This window comes from Notothenia coriiceps, unplaced genomic scaffold (assembly GCF_000735185.1).
Source record: "Notothenia coriiceps isolate Sejong01 unplaced genomic scaffold, NC01 NC01_scaffold00019760, whole genome shotgun sequence".
In the NCBI taxonomy this organism is placed as follows: domain Eukaryota; kingdom Metazoa; phylum Chordata; class Actinopteri; order Perciformes; family Nototheniidae; genus Notothenia; species Notothenia coriiceps.
In genome coordinates this window covers 1,085-16,778 of record NW_011352461.1, presented here as the reverse complement: position 1 = coordinate 16,778, position 15,694 = coordinate 1,085, and the positions used below count along the sequence as shown (strand labels likewise).

Below are 15,694 nucleotides of genomic sequence, written 5' to 3'. Positions count from 1 at the left end.
GACATAGTTATGAGTATGGGTTGACAACTATGACACAAATGCAGAAGCTTTTTGATTGAGCTAAACTCATGGGAAATCCATTCGCATTAAGAATATAAAAATTGCCAGGTCACATAAGGTTAAACCCCATATTTTTCATGAAGCATCACAATGAGTGTCATCCCAAAATTGTCTGGAAGCTGGAATGTTCCCCTCTCCCTCCATAACAAATGTGGTTTAATTGCTCATGTGACTAAAGTTTGTGTTGTGTACGCTCGTGGCTCACAAGTAATCTCTCGTAGCAAAACAATCATCAGGCTGATGAAAAATGCAGTCTATTCAAGCTAATGAGAATAACATGCTCAGCTGAGGTGAGGCATGAATAATGTGATTCATCTGCATTAACAAGATCAGTCCAGCCAGAGAACATTAAGACCACTGAAGGAAATAAATGGGTGTTTTCACAGTGACATCCCCTGATGTTGTTCAACTTACTGGGAGCTAGTTCATCATCATTAACAGAGCTAACGAGTGTTATGAGCGTTGCCTTAGGGAAATTGTGTTAAACTACTCACTTCATCTGTTCAGATAAAAATGACAATTGCAAGTAATACATTCCTGTGTTGTTCAGTAATGTGTTGCTTAAGCTGGTGTTTGGTGAGATAATTGTTTAGTCTCAACATATCCTGACCTAACAATCCAAATCTAAAGCATGTGTGGTCATAAAATAGCTCTGTTACATCGAAAGGAGATGTCATGGTTTCCTAGAGTACACCTAGCTAAAGTAGGAAATTGCCTTTTAAACAAGTAAACTTCACTCTCAACAAAATGGGGTTGAGCAGACCCCCCTTCCCAATAATATTGGATAGAAATTTAGAGGAACTTATTGGAATGCACAGAAGGACACAATAAATGGACATTATGCAGGACCAAAAACAGCAACAGAGACCAAGGAAAGGACGATAGATTTAGTTGACCAAACTGAGACAAAGGATTAAGGAAACGTAACTTCAACGTAACATAAACACTTTATTTTAGTTTTTTGCATTATCTTTGATTTAACGAAGGTCGTTTGCATTTTTTCTGTGGGATTGATAAATTGGTAAATGGTGAAAACTACAATAAAAACAAAAATTAAAAAAACTACAACTGTGATCTAAAATCTGTTAGCACTTAGCAAAAGTACAGCCTAGCAGAATGGTTGTTGATTCTTGTTTAGATTTATATATATCATATCTGCGCTTTCCTTGTTGCTTTTAGTTTGAATCTTTAAGGTTTTTGCACTTATTGTAAGTCGCTTTGAATAAAAGCGTCAGCCAGGTGAAATGTCATGTTTATTCAAGGCTTCAGTAGCACAAAGAAAGGAAGTTAAAGAAAATGTTGAGCCAGCAGTGGATTACTGTTTCTGTGTTACTACATTTTGTGCATTGTATTGAAACGTGTTAAGTTTATTTGGCCAAAACAATTGCCAGAAAAATCAGCTTTTGGTTAAACAATAAAACCTGTATGCATATACCAAATACAATTCTGATGTGGCTCAAGTTTTTGACAGAGGCACTATTTTAAAAATAAGAATACTGGAGGTTTTCTCTGATTTGAGTCAGTTCATACAATATCAATCTACTGCGTCACTGCAGCTATCCAATTGTTGCTCTTCCTCTTCCGACATCAAAGAAAGTGGTGATGCAATGAATGTAAAGTGATACTGAGGGGAGCGCAGAGCGCCCAGGGGCAGATCGCAAATAACACTGTCCAAATAAATTCCAGCACCGTGGGAGTCCCGGTTATGTGTGTGTCTGTGAGATTTTTTGAAAGACAGAAATACATAGAAAGGGAGAAAGAAAGGATGGGATAGTGGAAGATGTATCAAATGCTGCCCTCTATCAAATTAATGCTTCACAGAAAGCCCCTCAAGATAAACTGAATTTTGGTTGCTGCTGTAACTGTCATTTTAAAGGGGACCTATAATGCAAAATGCACTTTTTGATGTCTTTCATACATAAATATGTGTCCCCGGTGTGTCAGGGAACTCACGCAAAATAAAACCCTCTCTCTTTTCCTCCGTACCCTCTAAAAACGGGGGTACAACGGAGCTGATCCAGATTTGCGTCCGATATGACGTAATATTGGAAATGTGGACCCACGGCACTATCAGAAAGTTGCTATCAGAAACAATGCCCAACTGTTTTGGACGTAATATCATCGGTGTTTACATTAGCATCGCTAACACTCAGAGCTAACCTGTACTGGAGAGAGCATGTGTGTGAAGAAGCAGGAAGTAAAAAGGAACTCACCTTGTGGTATAACCGGCAAGAGAGAAAGCCTTTGAGCTCCATACTGTTTTAGAAATAATCCTTGATAATCCATGATATGGCGTTTCATCCCGGCAGTATTTAGTTTAGACAGTAGCTGCCGGGTCCCACATGAGCTCAGCCCCCTCCTTTTTTTTATCAATTCTTTTTTTTTTTAAAGTATTATACCCAAAATCAGCACTTTTGAAAAAGGAAGTGAAATAGAGGGGTATGAGCAAGCCCCCAGGAAGTGTGCCGGACTCTGAGGAAATTATTCGTTGTGGCCAGGTACTACACTTCCGTATGAGTCGCTGGGCCCGGAAATAATTTTTCCCATTGACTAACATTGGGAAAGAGACGTCTGTAAACCGTTGGATACATTTTTTTAAACTAAATAAACTACCCAGTATGAACATTTGTATAGCCCTTATTAAAAACATTCGGTCCTCAAGTTGTAAAATGTGCTAATAACGTTATTCTGAAAGTTATTTTCCTCGTCATTTGAGCACGGATCTAACCCACGGGACCGCGCCGCCCGGCATGTTCATGTGACGTGTTCATTACTACATGAGTTTTACCTTTACCCATGGATGCACAATAAGAACGGATTATATGATTATATGAATACTTTCGTGACGTTTCGCTCTCTCAAAAGTTGGGCCATTTTGTCTTCATGCGCCAATGAGCAACTCTCATAGGAATGAATGAGGCCCCGCCTCCCACGTTGTATCCAGTTCTTATTATACATCCATGGGTTTGAGGCATGGCTAGAATGGGTGATCTGTTTGGTATTTTGTTCAAAACACTTCATAAACATGTTTTTTATATATTTTTATATATCTGAGACCTATGATATTGCCTATAAATAGCATGATGACCTTTAAGAGATACTTTCACTTGCAATGAAAGTTCACCGGGGTCTTTCCATGTACTGTGATTGCATAATATGTTACAAACTCTGGGATGGAATATGGTCATACTTTTTTTTTTAACCCTGATAATAACTGTTTCAATTTCTGGTAAATCAGAATCAGAATGCCTTTATTCATCCCACAGAGGGGACATTTACATTTGTTACAGCAGAAAGGAGCCAAAGACAGCCTATTGTTTAACAAAGAAGAATGCATGACATTTTTTTTTTTTTTTAAATATAATGAATGGATAGTGTTGCTTGCTCATCAAGTCTATATAACCCAACAGTTATGCACGTAATATTCTGACCACTGAATTTACTTGTGACAGGAACTTATTATGACCCTGTTAAAATGATTTTTGGTTTTGTAATTGAATTGTGCTTTTTCGGTGAGGATAGCTACGTCTCCCCTTTTCTCTTTGAAAAACAATGTACTGTTTGAGGACAGTTTATCCAATGCTGAAAACCACTTACCTCTAAAGAAATCGACTAACCAGTCAAACCACCAAACCAACCCAGGGACAGCTTACATCTGTATCGAGTGAAGCTGATATTTCCTCATGTCCAAGTGTCCAACCAGGTGATTCCCGATCAAAAGAGGATGCTTTAACTCTCATTCACCTGTGCACCCCTGTATCATCTCTGAACATCCACTCACGTCAGTCGCTTTTTTTGGTCTGGAGCAGGTTCAGCCTTTCAGTAGGAATGTCCACCTCTCTTGTCTCAGGTTTGTCTCTTCTCTCAGATTCCCGAGTCATGCCGGTCTCCTGTAGTCATCAACACACTTCTTCAGATGTGTGCATCCCTTTCATTTCTGTCACTTTGTCAGCCTGTCTGATGTTACTCAGTGCGTCCATTCCTAAACCATCCTCAGATATTTATTCTACTGTTGTACGTCTCACTCCTTCCAATGTGTCTTTCTTCTTCTTCACCTTCTTTTCCTTTCTTTGTGAGCATCATTCTCAGTCTCTCGCTCTCCTTTCAATGACTCTTTCCACTTCCCTCCCTCTCACTCTAAATCTTCCCTAAGTTTGGTATTCAGACAGGAAGTCTTAATATGTGTTTACAGTCGGGACACGCACATGCATGCCCATGTACAGTATAACAAGACACCAATTGTGGAGCACACATGCACAAATCTACGCACACCAGATATCTGTGGGCACGCAATGCATAAAGCTCAGCTCATACATTAATATGTTATATACAGTGAGGGTCCATGCATTTTCCAAACCATCAAACACTGTTATTTTTAAGGCTTATGCTTAAATGACTACTGTAAAACACAAGTGATGGAGGGTCTGCGTGTTAAATCAGTGAATGGAGCTGGTGTTATGGTATGTAATCATTGTGAAATCCTGCACAGCACATTACATTTCATGAGAAATTAGAATAAATTAAATTAAATCTTTTTTCTGTGCAAAATAATTATATTAAGATAATATTTTCCTTTAATTTATGTGATGTTGTATTTCTATGTACAGCACTTTGGTCTGGAGGGTTTAAAGTACTTTATAAAAATAGTTGGATTTGATTGGATTAATTTTAATTTTAGGAAAGATCAATTGTTATATTGTTAAATTGTATATGTTGTCGATGCATACAGTATATACAGTAGATCTCTGTCTTATTTATTTTTTAAATACCATAAATGAGGTGTCTTCTATGAAGGAAATTGATCTAGTCGGCCCCAATCTGTAACTTATGATACATTTGAATTGAGATGAAAAGTGATTGAACTGGGTGACAAAGACAGAAAGCTCTCTTTTTTTTAATAGACAAGTAGGCTACACAAACAAAAATGCATCAAAAATGTTTGCGATGACCAGTGCCTTGTCATGATTCACAGTGATATATTATAATAAATCGAAAACACAAGATCTTAAAGCAGATATTTGAATCTCGTTTAGCTGAGTGATTTGCAACTGATTTGATTTACTTTTTATCCTGACTCTGACATTTATGTATGCTATAGTGAACCAACTACAAACCTCCTGATAACTTCTATCAAAATGATAAAACCTCCACTGCCTGCACTGTGTTGAATGGTGGAAAAATCCGGGATTGAAACTGAACATAAAATCAGCGTATGAAACTTTAAAAATAAACACAACGATTCGGTTTATGTAATATAGTTATTGTAGAGGTTATTTTAGGACTGACCAAAGCAACAAATAATTTAACCGGATGTCCCATTTCTTTCCTGCTGCCATGAAAATGTGTGTGCTTTTGTCAAATCTGAGGAATCAGTGAATAGGAAGAACATAATTATAAATGTCAGGGTTTGTACGAGGTGTACGTCCTTTAAACTGATATTTAGGACAAACTGTATAACTGTTTTGGTGTATCATCTAATTATATGAATCTAAATTAACAAATGCCTGACCAAAACTTATGTTGAAATGTAAGTCTCAGTGTCTTTATAACATGTCTCTGGACCTACGCTCGATCAATCTCACAGAATGAGACAGGTTTGTGTTTCCTGGTTTCCTGTCTAGAGGATCATCATCACTCACAGATTGTCAGCGTTTCTCGGTAAGATCCGGAATAACGGATGTCAGGAGAAGAGCCATGGATCAACCTGTTACTGAGGACAAGCACAAAGAGAAGGTGCAGGATAGGGACCGAAAGGAAAGAAGAGAGTGGGAAGAGGAGGTGTGAAAGAAAGAATAAATAAATAGGAAGACAGAGTGGGTACAGTATGTCTGTATGCATAGTTGTTGAAATGACAGATTGATCATTATATGTTTGCATGTGCAGGTACAGGGAGAGTTGGAGAAATGTGTGACTGAGTCCAACCAGGGGAACTGGAAAGCTTTGTTTATATCAGGACTTTGGAATATTGATGATAGACGAGAAATGGCGAGGATTCTGTACTTTTTATTCCACTCCCCCGCCGTCTCTCTCGTGGTTTATTTGTCAGGAATGAGACGGGGATGGATGAAGGAGTACGGTTGTCCTGCAGCGAAAGCTTACGTTTTTGGCACTGGTGGTGGACCGACGTGAGGAATTGATTGCAAGTACAAATAATTGCACAAATCCTTCTTGTTGAGATGCAAGCAGAACACTTCACTGCTTATAAACCATCAGCCAGCACTTCAGAGTATTTATGTTCAACGGAGTGAGACTATAATGACCCCTAAAGAAATGACTGATGTTTACAATGTGATGCTGAACATGCTGGGTCTAGGTTTTTTGATAATAATACCACCTTACTTTTACACAGTAGGTCAGCATTTTCCAAACTTTGTCAATACCAGTCGTGTGCTTGTTTACAGAAAGTCTTTAAATTAGCCTATCCAACACTAGCGCAGCATACTTCCCTACACAGTGGATGAAATCATTTTGCAGATTATATAAATCTTAATTCTAAGAATCAAAAAAGAAAAGGATTGATGCAGAACATAAGGTAGTATGTTCTAAGTGTGAGCTGATTTCATACATCCTGAAGCCCCAAAGCCACGTCTCCCGTCACATCTCCTCTCTAAACCTCACTGACGATTGTTTAACTTAATGTCACACGCTCAGAGAGCACGTAAACACGCCTACAGAAACTCTGTGATATACCTTAGACTTGCTGTTTAATTCACTGTCACGCTGACATAACACAGGTTCACAGTCCGGTTCTCACATTTCACATTTAGATGAAAAATCTATATACGCACACTGCGCCTGTACACGCGCGCACACAAACATATTATTGTGGCAGATTGGTAAAATAATGTTTTTCACCTAGATAGATATTAGTAAGCTTGGTAGGTAGCCTAATCATGACGAATACCACTGACCTATGACTGTTTTAAGTAATTTAACATGTAGTTTGATGTCTGACTGAAACTATGAGGGAATTTCAGAATTCAAGGTGACACAGCAGAGATACATGGTTAATGTAAATGACCTTTAAGATGTCAGAACAACACATAGGTAGTGTTTTAAAATGAGAGCGTTGTTTCCACTGGAGCACAAGGGTCCTTTAAAGAGCGGTGAGAAGATTCAATGAGAAGATTTGCTGGCTGAAAGTGTTGAGGTAAGGTTTTTCTTCCCCTAAGTCCTTAAAAGGTTCTTGAATTTGATAATGTAGTTCTAGGAATAGTACGTAAATACAGCAGTACACTACAGTAGATCATTGTTGAATCAGAGGCAGTTATCTTGCCTTCGTTACTTTAAATGTTCCTAAAATATGATGATTACCTAATCATGATCTGACATTTTTTATTTATGTTGTGATGGAAAAAACTAAAAAAGGCACAAAACACATTCTTAAAAGTAAGAGTCAAATGGAAATCTTTGTATGTTTATTTTCAGACACACATTTGATCATTACTTGGCAAAAGTCCATAAGCCAGTACCATGAAAAAAAAAACACACTCATTCACTGATCACATTCAAACATTTTTTTTCTGATCTAAAATAAATCAATATATGTAAAATGTTGATGTGATGATGCGTGTGTGCTGTATTATAGAAATGGCACTTTAGGCATAAAAAAGGACAAACAGACATGCAGTTGCTGGCCTTTCCATAACCAACAAAGTAAAGCATCATACAAAACATTACAATTGTACATTATTAAAATCATACCATGAAACATAGATTTTTCCACCTCACAGTAAAACCGGACAGATAAAGGCCCCTTTGGCTCACAAAAAGGAAGTAGTGGGACATTAATCTCTTTCACAGTTTTTACAAAGGCACCTGAATTGTGTTGTCAACTTAACAATTGAGCCACATTACACTGGCCAAGCACACTGCTGAGGAGGAGCAAACCCTCTCTGGTAAAACCAAGGAAAGGTTCTCTGCAGTACCACATATACAACCGAAAATGGCCCAAATTGGCCATCAGAGGTTTTAAAAGACACTGGAGGAACAATAACCTGAGTAAAAAGGTCACTCCATGGAGACGTGAAGCTTTTCCTACGCTACCAAGTTACATTGTTGTTTTCAACTATTCATTTAACATTTTCCACTTTAAATACATATAAAATCCAACTGTAAGCTTTTCTTAGATCCTGTCAGCTTGAAAAAAAAATTCAGGAAGAAAAAACACCAATTGCAGGAAGATACAAAGGTTAAGGTGTCTTAGAAACAAACTATGATCAGGATGTGATCATTTCCTGACAAGCACCTTTGCTGTGTGTTTGTGTGTGTGTGTGTGTGTGTGTGTGTGTGTGTGTGTGTGTGTGTGTGTGTGTGTGTGTGTGTGTGTGTGTGTGTGCACACATCAGTCAGCCTCCTGTCTGTAGTGAAGGACGTAAAAGTCGTGGACGTACATCAGTATGGCGAAAGGCTGACCAATGATAATTGACATCCACACTGCAGCGTTGCCGTAGTTACCACGCAGGTAGCGACCAACACACCAGGCTAATGGAATCTGTTAAGCAAATTAAAGTTAAACATAGTGAGTGATTGGAGGTTTTATGACTTATTACAGTCTCACATTCTCTCTGTTTGTGTATTTGTTCTTGTTGTCTATGACTCAGCACTCTCTAATGAATAATAAACCGTCAAAGTCAGCAAAGACCACCCCTTATACTGGCAATTGTCCTGCTATATTCCCCATGATACATCAAATATGCCCTGTCATCCTAATGAGGTTATAAATTAAGTTAATGATACAGAAGCCAAGGCCAAACAATGAGAACACATTTTAAAATGTCCCACAGGAGTCAAAAGAGCCATTATTGGCGTTCATCAATAAAGTATTTCATAGATGCTCAACTACTTTCAGCTAAACTACACTTGTTTCTTTCACCTTTTCAACCATTAAGAAAGAATTTATTACATTTAATCGTACAGTACATTTTTTTCAGATATCAGTGAAACATGTGTTGAGTCTCACCTGTGCCATCATGCCTGTGAAGGCCCAAAGCCTGAACATCCTGAGAGGAATGCTCACCAAATACTGAGAGAGAAACAGACATTAAAGCAAAGACATGTGGTTCCCTTTCAAATATAATCAGAGAAATTGCACATAAACATCTTCCTTAAAGAGGATTTTTAAGGACGTTAAGGACCTAAGGTACAGTGTATTCAGATGTAATATAATTAGAAAGTGTTCTTTGTCTCAGCTCTTACCTCATGGAAGAAAGCTGACAAGAAGAAGACAGCTGATTGGCTGACCATTTTACTAAATCCTCTCCTGAGCAGGGGCTTGTAAAAGTGGCTGCAAGACAGACAAAAGAACAGCTGTTGAAATGGATATATTGTATCTGTTTGTATAATACTGATGTTGAAACATCTTAAATCTTTTATGTGCTGTAGTTCTGCCTCCCTGACAGGAATTCAAAGTAAATAGGCTTTAAATAGCATTTCATTTGCTTTGTCTTATTCAATATAGCCTCGCTGCCTTCGCTCGTGCTGCTGTGTTAGTGACTGTGGAACTGGCTGCAGGCTGCCGTATTTATTACTAGCACTTACTCTCCAGCAGCCAGATGAATCAATTTCCAGAATACATCAGTGTGTCTTGTTAGGTCTGTCTCCCTGCATCAAACCCGCTGCTGTTCACTATATTCAATTCTATAAATGTAATTGTTCCCTCTCAGTGTGTGAGTGTGTGAATAACTCACCGTAGACACCACTTGTGAACAGGGATGTTCCAGTTCTGCCAGAAATATGTCACCGTCTCCGAGTTCCTGAAAGAGGAGTCAGCAAATAGAGTGTAGAAGCATTACAGGGTTTAAACAATGGATTTAGGCAGTACGATCAATATTGAAGAAAATGAAAAGTGTGAAACGTTTATTGTCATGCAGGAAATGAGGAAGTAGAAATGACTTTATAGCACATTTGAGTCATAAAATGGATTTAGTAATATAAAACAAGTACATACATAAGGTGACTTCCTGGTCTATTCGTTTTGTAAAGTACTGACATTATTTATTACATACACTTTACAATTTTTTACGAGTGAACTTGCAAATCCATTCCCATGCACACCCAAGCAAATAAATGGACCGCTGTAGAAATGCACTGAAACAAACACACACGCAGAAACTTACCACCAGTCATTATAGAACTGTCTGTCTCCAAAGCGCAGCAGCTCAGCGGAGAAGTTCATAGACGAGTGGAAGAACCCGTAGAAAAACATCAGCCACAACAAGTGGTTAGGAACCTGAAGAAGAACATAAAAATTAGACATTTAAGAGGAACTGTCCAAACTAACATCAAGAAGAAGCCTGAGGCATAACTCAAGCATGTTTCCTACCTATACTCTCATATATATTCTTGATAGATATTTTAAATATAAAACCGATTGGCTGAAAGTCATCTTTATGGTCTTCTGATCGTGTGATTATTCATACTACTGTTGCACTTTGTAATGCTCTATGTGTTATTCCATTTCACCCTTTGTGCTGGTCATAGACTCACACATACTATGACATGTTGTATTCACGCATTTTGAGTATTTACTTACAGCTAATCTTAGAAGTCTCTCAGTCATCCTGGTCAGATCCATGTCCTACAGAGAAAGGAGAGACCGGGTGATTAAAAAAACATGACACCATGTTATTTTTCATCAATTGTCAGCTTCACTTTCACTCTATCCAGGGTATATGCAGGAATCCTGAAGTCAAATTTAATACCTTTTAAGACCTTTTTTAAGACCCTTTCCATACATTTTAAGACCTCATCGCAACTTTGAGTTCTAACCGGTTACATTGGCAACACACTTTACCTCACATTTACTATATTGATTGTAAGATAGCAAAACTAAACAGAGTGCAGACAGACTACTGAAGCCTCCTTTCCACATGAACTTCAACCTCTCTGTGAAGGTCAGGTTTAATGCAGTATGCTGCTTTTTTGCTTCTGTAGACTCTGTGCTCTTTCATTCCAGTAAAACTCCTCAGAAACCATTAGAACACGCAGTATTTGACACATAAACAAACAATGACAAACTTTGACCCATGAAAGCAAGAACGGGACAGCTGGCAGAGCAAAGACCACACACACCACAAAACCAGAAAGGGCCGGGGGCGGAGGCCAACAGGCCAAGGAGAGCCCGACGCAGACCCCACACGGCACAAACCAACAAAGAAACAGGACGCAGAAAAGAAGCAGAAAAGACACAAAAACGGAAAAGCAGAAAAAAACAAAACAACACAACAATCAACGAAAACAGCCAAACAAGGAGGCAACAGCAAGAGGAACCAAAACCAGCCAAATAAAAGAAAAAGAACAGAGGCAACGAAAAGAACGCAAAACCGACCCAAGCCGACGAAACACCAAGCTGGCTAAACAAACACAAAGAAGGGGAAGACGCGACGCGCGCAAGAGGACGCAGACACCCCCACAGGAGGGAAGACACAGGAACAAGAGCAAGCGCACAGAGCAGCAAAGCACACCACAAAAGCCGTAAGGGAAAGAGGAAACCGACAACCAAAGAGAAGACCGCAGCCTCAGCAGGGAAGAAAGACGCCCAGAGGAGCCCCAAAGACAGTGGACCGAAGCGGAGCCAGGACAAAACACGCACAGACGCCGGAATGGCTAACCATCCCAGGCCAGCCACCGAACCAAGCAACTAAGAGGCGCGCGGGCAAGGAAGAAAGCACGGACGCAAAAAAAGGCCAAGCCCGACGAAAGCAAGTGACGAACAGGCGCCAGAACGGGAGAAGGCGGAGAGGAACAAACCAAGCGAACACCAGGAAGCCCACAGCACGATGGGGGACAAGGCAGCGCGGGCCAAGCACAACCCAGAAAGCACGGACTAAGAAGAGCACACACGCCCCGAAAAGCCAGGAATGAGGNTGGTTTTTACCCCGTGCTGCTGATGAAACTCTCCAATTGGCTCGGCAAAAAAATGTGAATGGAAGTGGCGACGTAAAACTGACACCAAACAACAACAAACTTTTGCCGAGCCAATTGGAGAGTTTCATCAGCAGCACGGGGTAAAAACCACCAATGAGCGCTCAGCTCGAGATACCAGCGAGTCGTTTCCCATCAAGCATTTCGCCTCCGCAGCCCGTGGAGAGGAACTGCGCCGCCTCGCTCTCAAGGCTGCGGGCGTCTTTGTCCCGCGAGATTTCAACGTCTCATGTGAGCGAGCCTCCAGAGCAAGTCGGACAAAATGACTAACCATCATGCAACGCACGAGCAAAACGTTGATCAAAATTGCGCAGGTCTGCGCAGGTCTCGCTTGTATCAAACAAGCCTACTTCCAAGCTCGCGCCAGGGGGGGGGGGGCGGGAGGGGTTACAAGGCTCGCGTCTTGTGCTGCATTCACTTGCACTCGGACATTAGAGATTTTCTCTCATAAATGTCCGATGAGCCACAACTTTTCTTTCAAAACAAAGCTGCCAAATGGGGTGCTAGCTGGGGTGGCAAGGCATTTTTCTGAGGCCACCCCGTGCCACCCCGTAGAACCGCCACTGTGGTACACTATATCTGAATTCACGCAGAATATCTTGGAGGCTGGACGTTTCTGTTCTGTAACTTATCCTTCATATGATACTGCATTTTGCTTCCTCATATCAATACGCATGTTTGTAGTCACAGAGAAACAGGAAGCGGAGTGACAGGCGGTAAAGGGTAAACATGGGAGCCGGGATGAACTCGCGTCATTCAGTCACGAGGAGTTGTCTGCGCAGCTGGAGTGAGTTTATCACCGCACTGCTGTCCTGAAAGGGAAGAGAGATGAATGAGGAAGCGCACGGTTCCTTTTGAGGAGGTGAGTGTCCAGAAAGTCTAACTTGACATTTATAACACGTTACTTTAGCCGTGTTTAAAGCTCAGAGAAAAACTTAAAGCATCCTCTCACCTGTGCAGCTTGTGACTCAGGGTCACGTGTCACAGCTGCAATAAAAAAAAGCAATAGCTAAACTTTATGAGTAAAACTTAGCTTGATTCAACATAATTTGCTTCACTGTTATCCTGTATAGACATGTTAGTACGGAGGCATGTGCAGAAATGTGATTGAAAGTGTACATTTTGTCATGTTAATCATGTATAATACAATGATGTTTTTGTTTTGATGTGTGCCAGTGATCTGTTTTTAACTCTGCCCTATTGTAACAACTGTATCAGGCAGTTGGTGTTTCCTCTACAGGTGTTCCTCACATTAGCTGCAGACTGTAGTATGGCGATAGACTGTGTTTACGTACATATGATTTTTTGAAAGAAGTACAGAAAGTGAAAGGATGTCATGCTGCTTTATTCGAGATTATTTGGCAAAATAGTAGACTTTTTTTATACTTTACAACTGGATACGTACCCTGTCCCATCAACTTTATTTCAAGCAGATCATAGAGTGATGTGTAAGAGGCAATTGTTTTGCAGTTATTTTCATCTAATTTACTGTGAAGGTCGGATATATATTTTTAGTTCATGTCTCTGTTTGCCAGCTTGTTTTCTCATCTGCTTCGTGTAAATACTTCATTTTCCTGTGTTTAAGGGCACATGTGATTTGGATTATGCAGTAAATCAGTCCCATTGCAAGCTTTACCACCTCAAGGATGGAGGATATAGACGTGTGTCATTATGTCAGAATATTTAACACTTTTATAATGTTTTTATGGTTTGATGTGGAATGTGTCCAGTCGGTCAAGGCTCATATGATGGTAATGTGCTGCATATAATAATGATCACATCAGATGCTTGGACTGAGGCATCGGGTTTATTTAATGGGTTATTAGTTCAGTAATGTTGAACATTCATGCTGCTGAAGTTTTCATTTTGAATGAGTAAACATTTCTGTTTCAACAGTGAACCATTTTAAAGTAAAATGAGTATAAAAACAATACATGTTAACAAATCATAGTTAGGAATAATGTATTTCCTAAAGAGAGCACTTGAGGTTATTTTGTGCAGCTCAGTTTTAGCCAAAAAAGTGCCTTTTATTTTTTTAACCTCACTACAAGTCTGCCTCTGTCAAATTTGCATGGGTTTTTCCTATATGTTTCTTCTGTTGCACATGTTATCACGTGCACATTGCACAGATGAGCCACATTTTCCAAGATTTCCAGACAAACAGGGAACATTGATTTAAAATAACCCTAAAAAGCAGTATACCAAAATTGGAAAAAAATAACTCCATACATGGGATATAGGATGGTGTGTCTTTATCACATGATGTGAATCTGCAGTGAAAAAGCTAATTAAGTTGTGAGTGACATCCTGTTTCCTGTTTTCCCCAAAGAGCTTTCATCAGCCTAACTCATTCTAATATGTTCCTGATTTGTCATATAGATAAAGAGGAACTTTATGAGGGCCCCTGGGGCCACAAACTAAAAGGGTCCCGCTGAAAGTATCCTGGCAACAATTATATAAAGGTCACTTTTTCATTCTGTTTTCTTTAAATATGGAGTTTCCTGCTATTCTCTTTGTTATATTTTGCAACATTCAAAACCAATTGATTGATGAGAAGTGAGCATGAGTGTAGTAGAAATGGAAGGAAAGAAAGGCAAAGGAGGAGTTGGGCGATCCGCTCTGAAGACTTTGATTTGTAGAGTTTAAAGTTAAACAGTACATTCAAATTGCAGGTTGTCACAGGTTTTTAGAATATGGCAAGAGTACTAAAAGCGTAATGCCACCCTGGAGCATTTTCTGGTGTTTGAGAGCTTCCTGAAAAGTATCATCTTGTATTTCAAGACTAAAGTGTATTATATCACATTAAAGTAAATATATTTAGATTTTTGCCTTGAAAATAACAGACATTTAAAGACATTATCTTGTCTATGTCCCACCTTGATTTCTGCCTCTTCAACCCACTTTTTCCCCTCTTCCCCCTACATCCTTGTCTCCATGCTCTGTCTGACTAGTCAATACCATTTTTGTTTTCATTGACGCCCGCTCTGTTCTGTACCCGTTGGGGGGTATTTGCTGCTGAGCCAAACCGTTAAATATCTTGACTAAGGAAATAAAGGTTTTCTCTGACTGAAGTGGCCCTGCCTGAAATGTCGCACTGTGTTATTGTTGATGAGTACATCTGCGGTGAAAACGAGCTGGAACAAGCACTAATGTGTCATGTGTTTTGACTTTATGTATCTGGTAAATGTTTTCATGCAGAACGATGAAGATGAGAGAGCTGCGACAACTCTCTGCCTTTTTAACACACAATCTTTTCTGTCATCTTGAATGTATTTTCTTTGTCTGCTTCTATGACTGATCCTCTGTTTCTTTCTTTAAACGTTCAGTAGTTGCGATCCCTCAGGTCTGTTTTGGCACCTTGGTCTGGTTTTGTTGGTCCATCTGGATCCAGGGTTGGTGTCAGTGATGGCCGACCATCTTCCTCCTGCTCTGCTGGAGGCCTGTGTGGTGTTAGGAGCCTCTAGTGACAAACTCAGTGAGCTCTATCAGGTATCTGCCTCTAAAACACACCGGCCATAAGTGGGACCGATGTACTGTTAACTAAGAAATTCTTCATGAGAACTCTAATTTGTTCTTTTGAAGTCTTTACATGAAAAGGTTTTTTTTTTTATGAGAATGATTAATAACCCTTACTCTTATGAAACAAAATGACTGCAACATCAACAACAACAACAGGAATGTTTAACTGGTGTTTCCAAGTGTGCTGTCT

General features: G+C 39.7%; 1 protein-coding gene across 1 annotated transcript; it reads right to left on the bottom strand.

Annotated features, from left to right (window-relative positions):
• Positions 1-7,445: 7,445 nt before the first annotated feature.
• Positions 7,446-10,650, bottom strand: LOC104952230 (diacylglycerol O-acyltransferase 1-like). Its single transcript, XM_010779018.1, has 6 exons — positions 10,595-10,650; positions 10,179-10,291; positions 9,750-9,815; positions 9,259-9,346; positions 9,023-9,085; positions 7,446-8,554 (listed from the first exon to the last, which is right to left on the bottom strand). The coding sequence occupies exons 1-6, from the start codon at positions 10,634-10,636 to the stop codon at positions 8,405-8,407; spliced, it is 522 nt and encodes a 173-aa protein (XP_010777320.1). The 5' UTR covers positions 10,637-10,650; the 3' UTR covers positions 7,446-8,404.
• Positions 10,651-15,694: the final 5,044 nt, after the last annotated feature.

What these genes read in the sequence shown, in the direction of transcription:
- LOC104952230 (XM_010779018.1), bottom strand. Translation starts at nt 10,636, where the DNA reads ATGGATCTGACCAGGATGACTGAGAGACTTCTAAGATTAGCT. An exon ending in CAGTTCTATAATGACTGGTG is followed by an intron (nt 9,816 to 10,178) that starts GTAAGTTTCTGC and finishes CTCCTCTTTCAG; the next exon opens with GAACTCGGAGACGGTGACAT. An exon ending in TCACAGGCATGATGGCACAG is followed by an intron (nt 8,555 to 9,022) that starts GTGAGACTCAAC and finishes TTTGCTTAACAG; the next exon opens with ATTCCATTAGCCTGGTGTGT.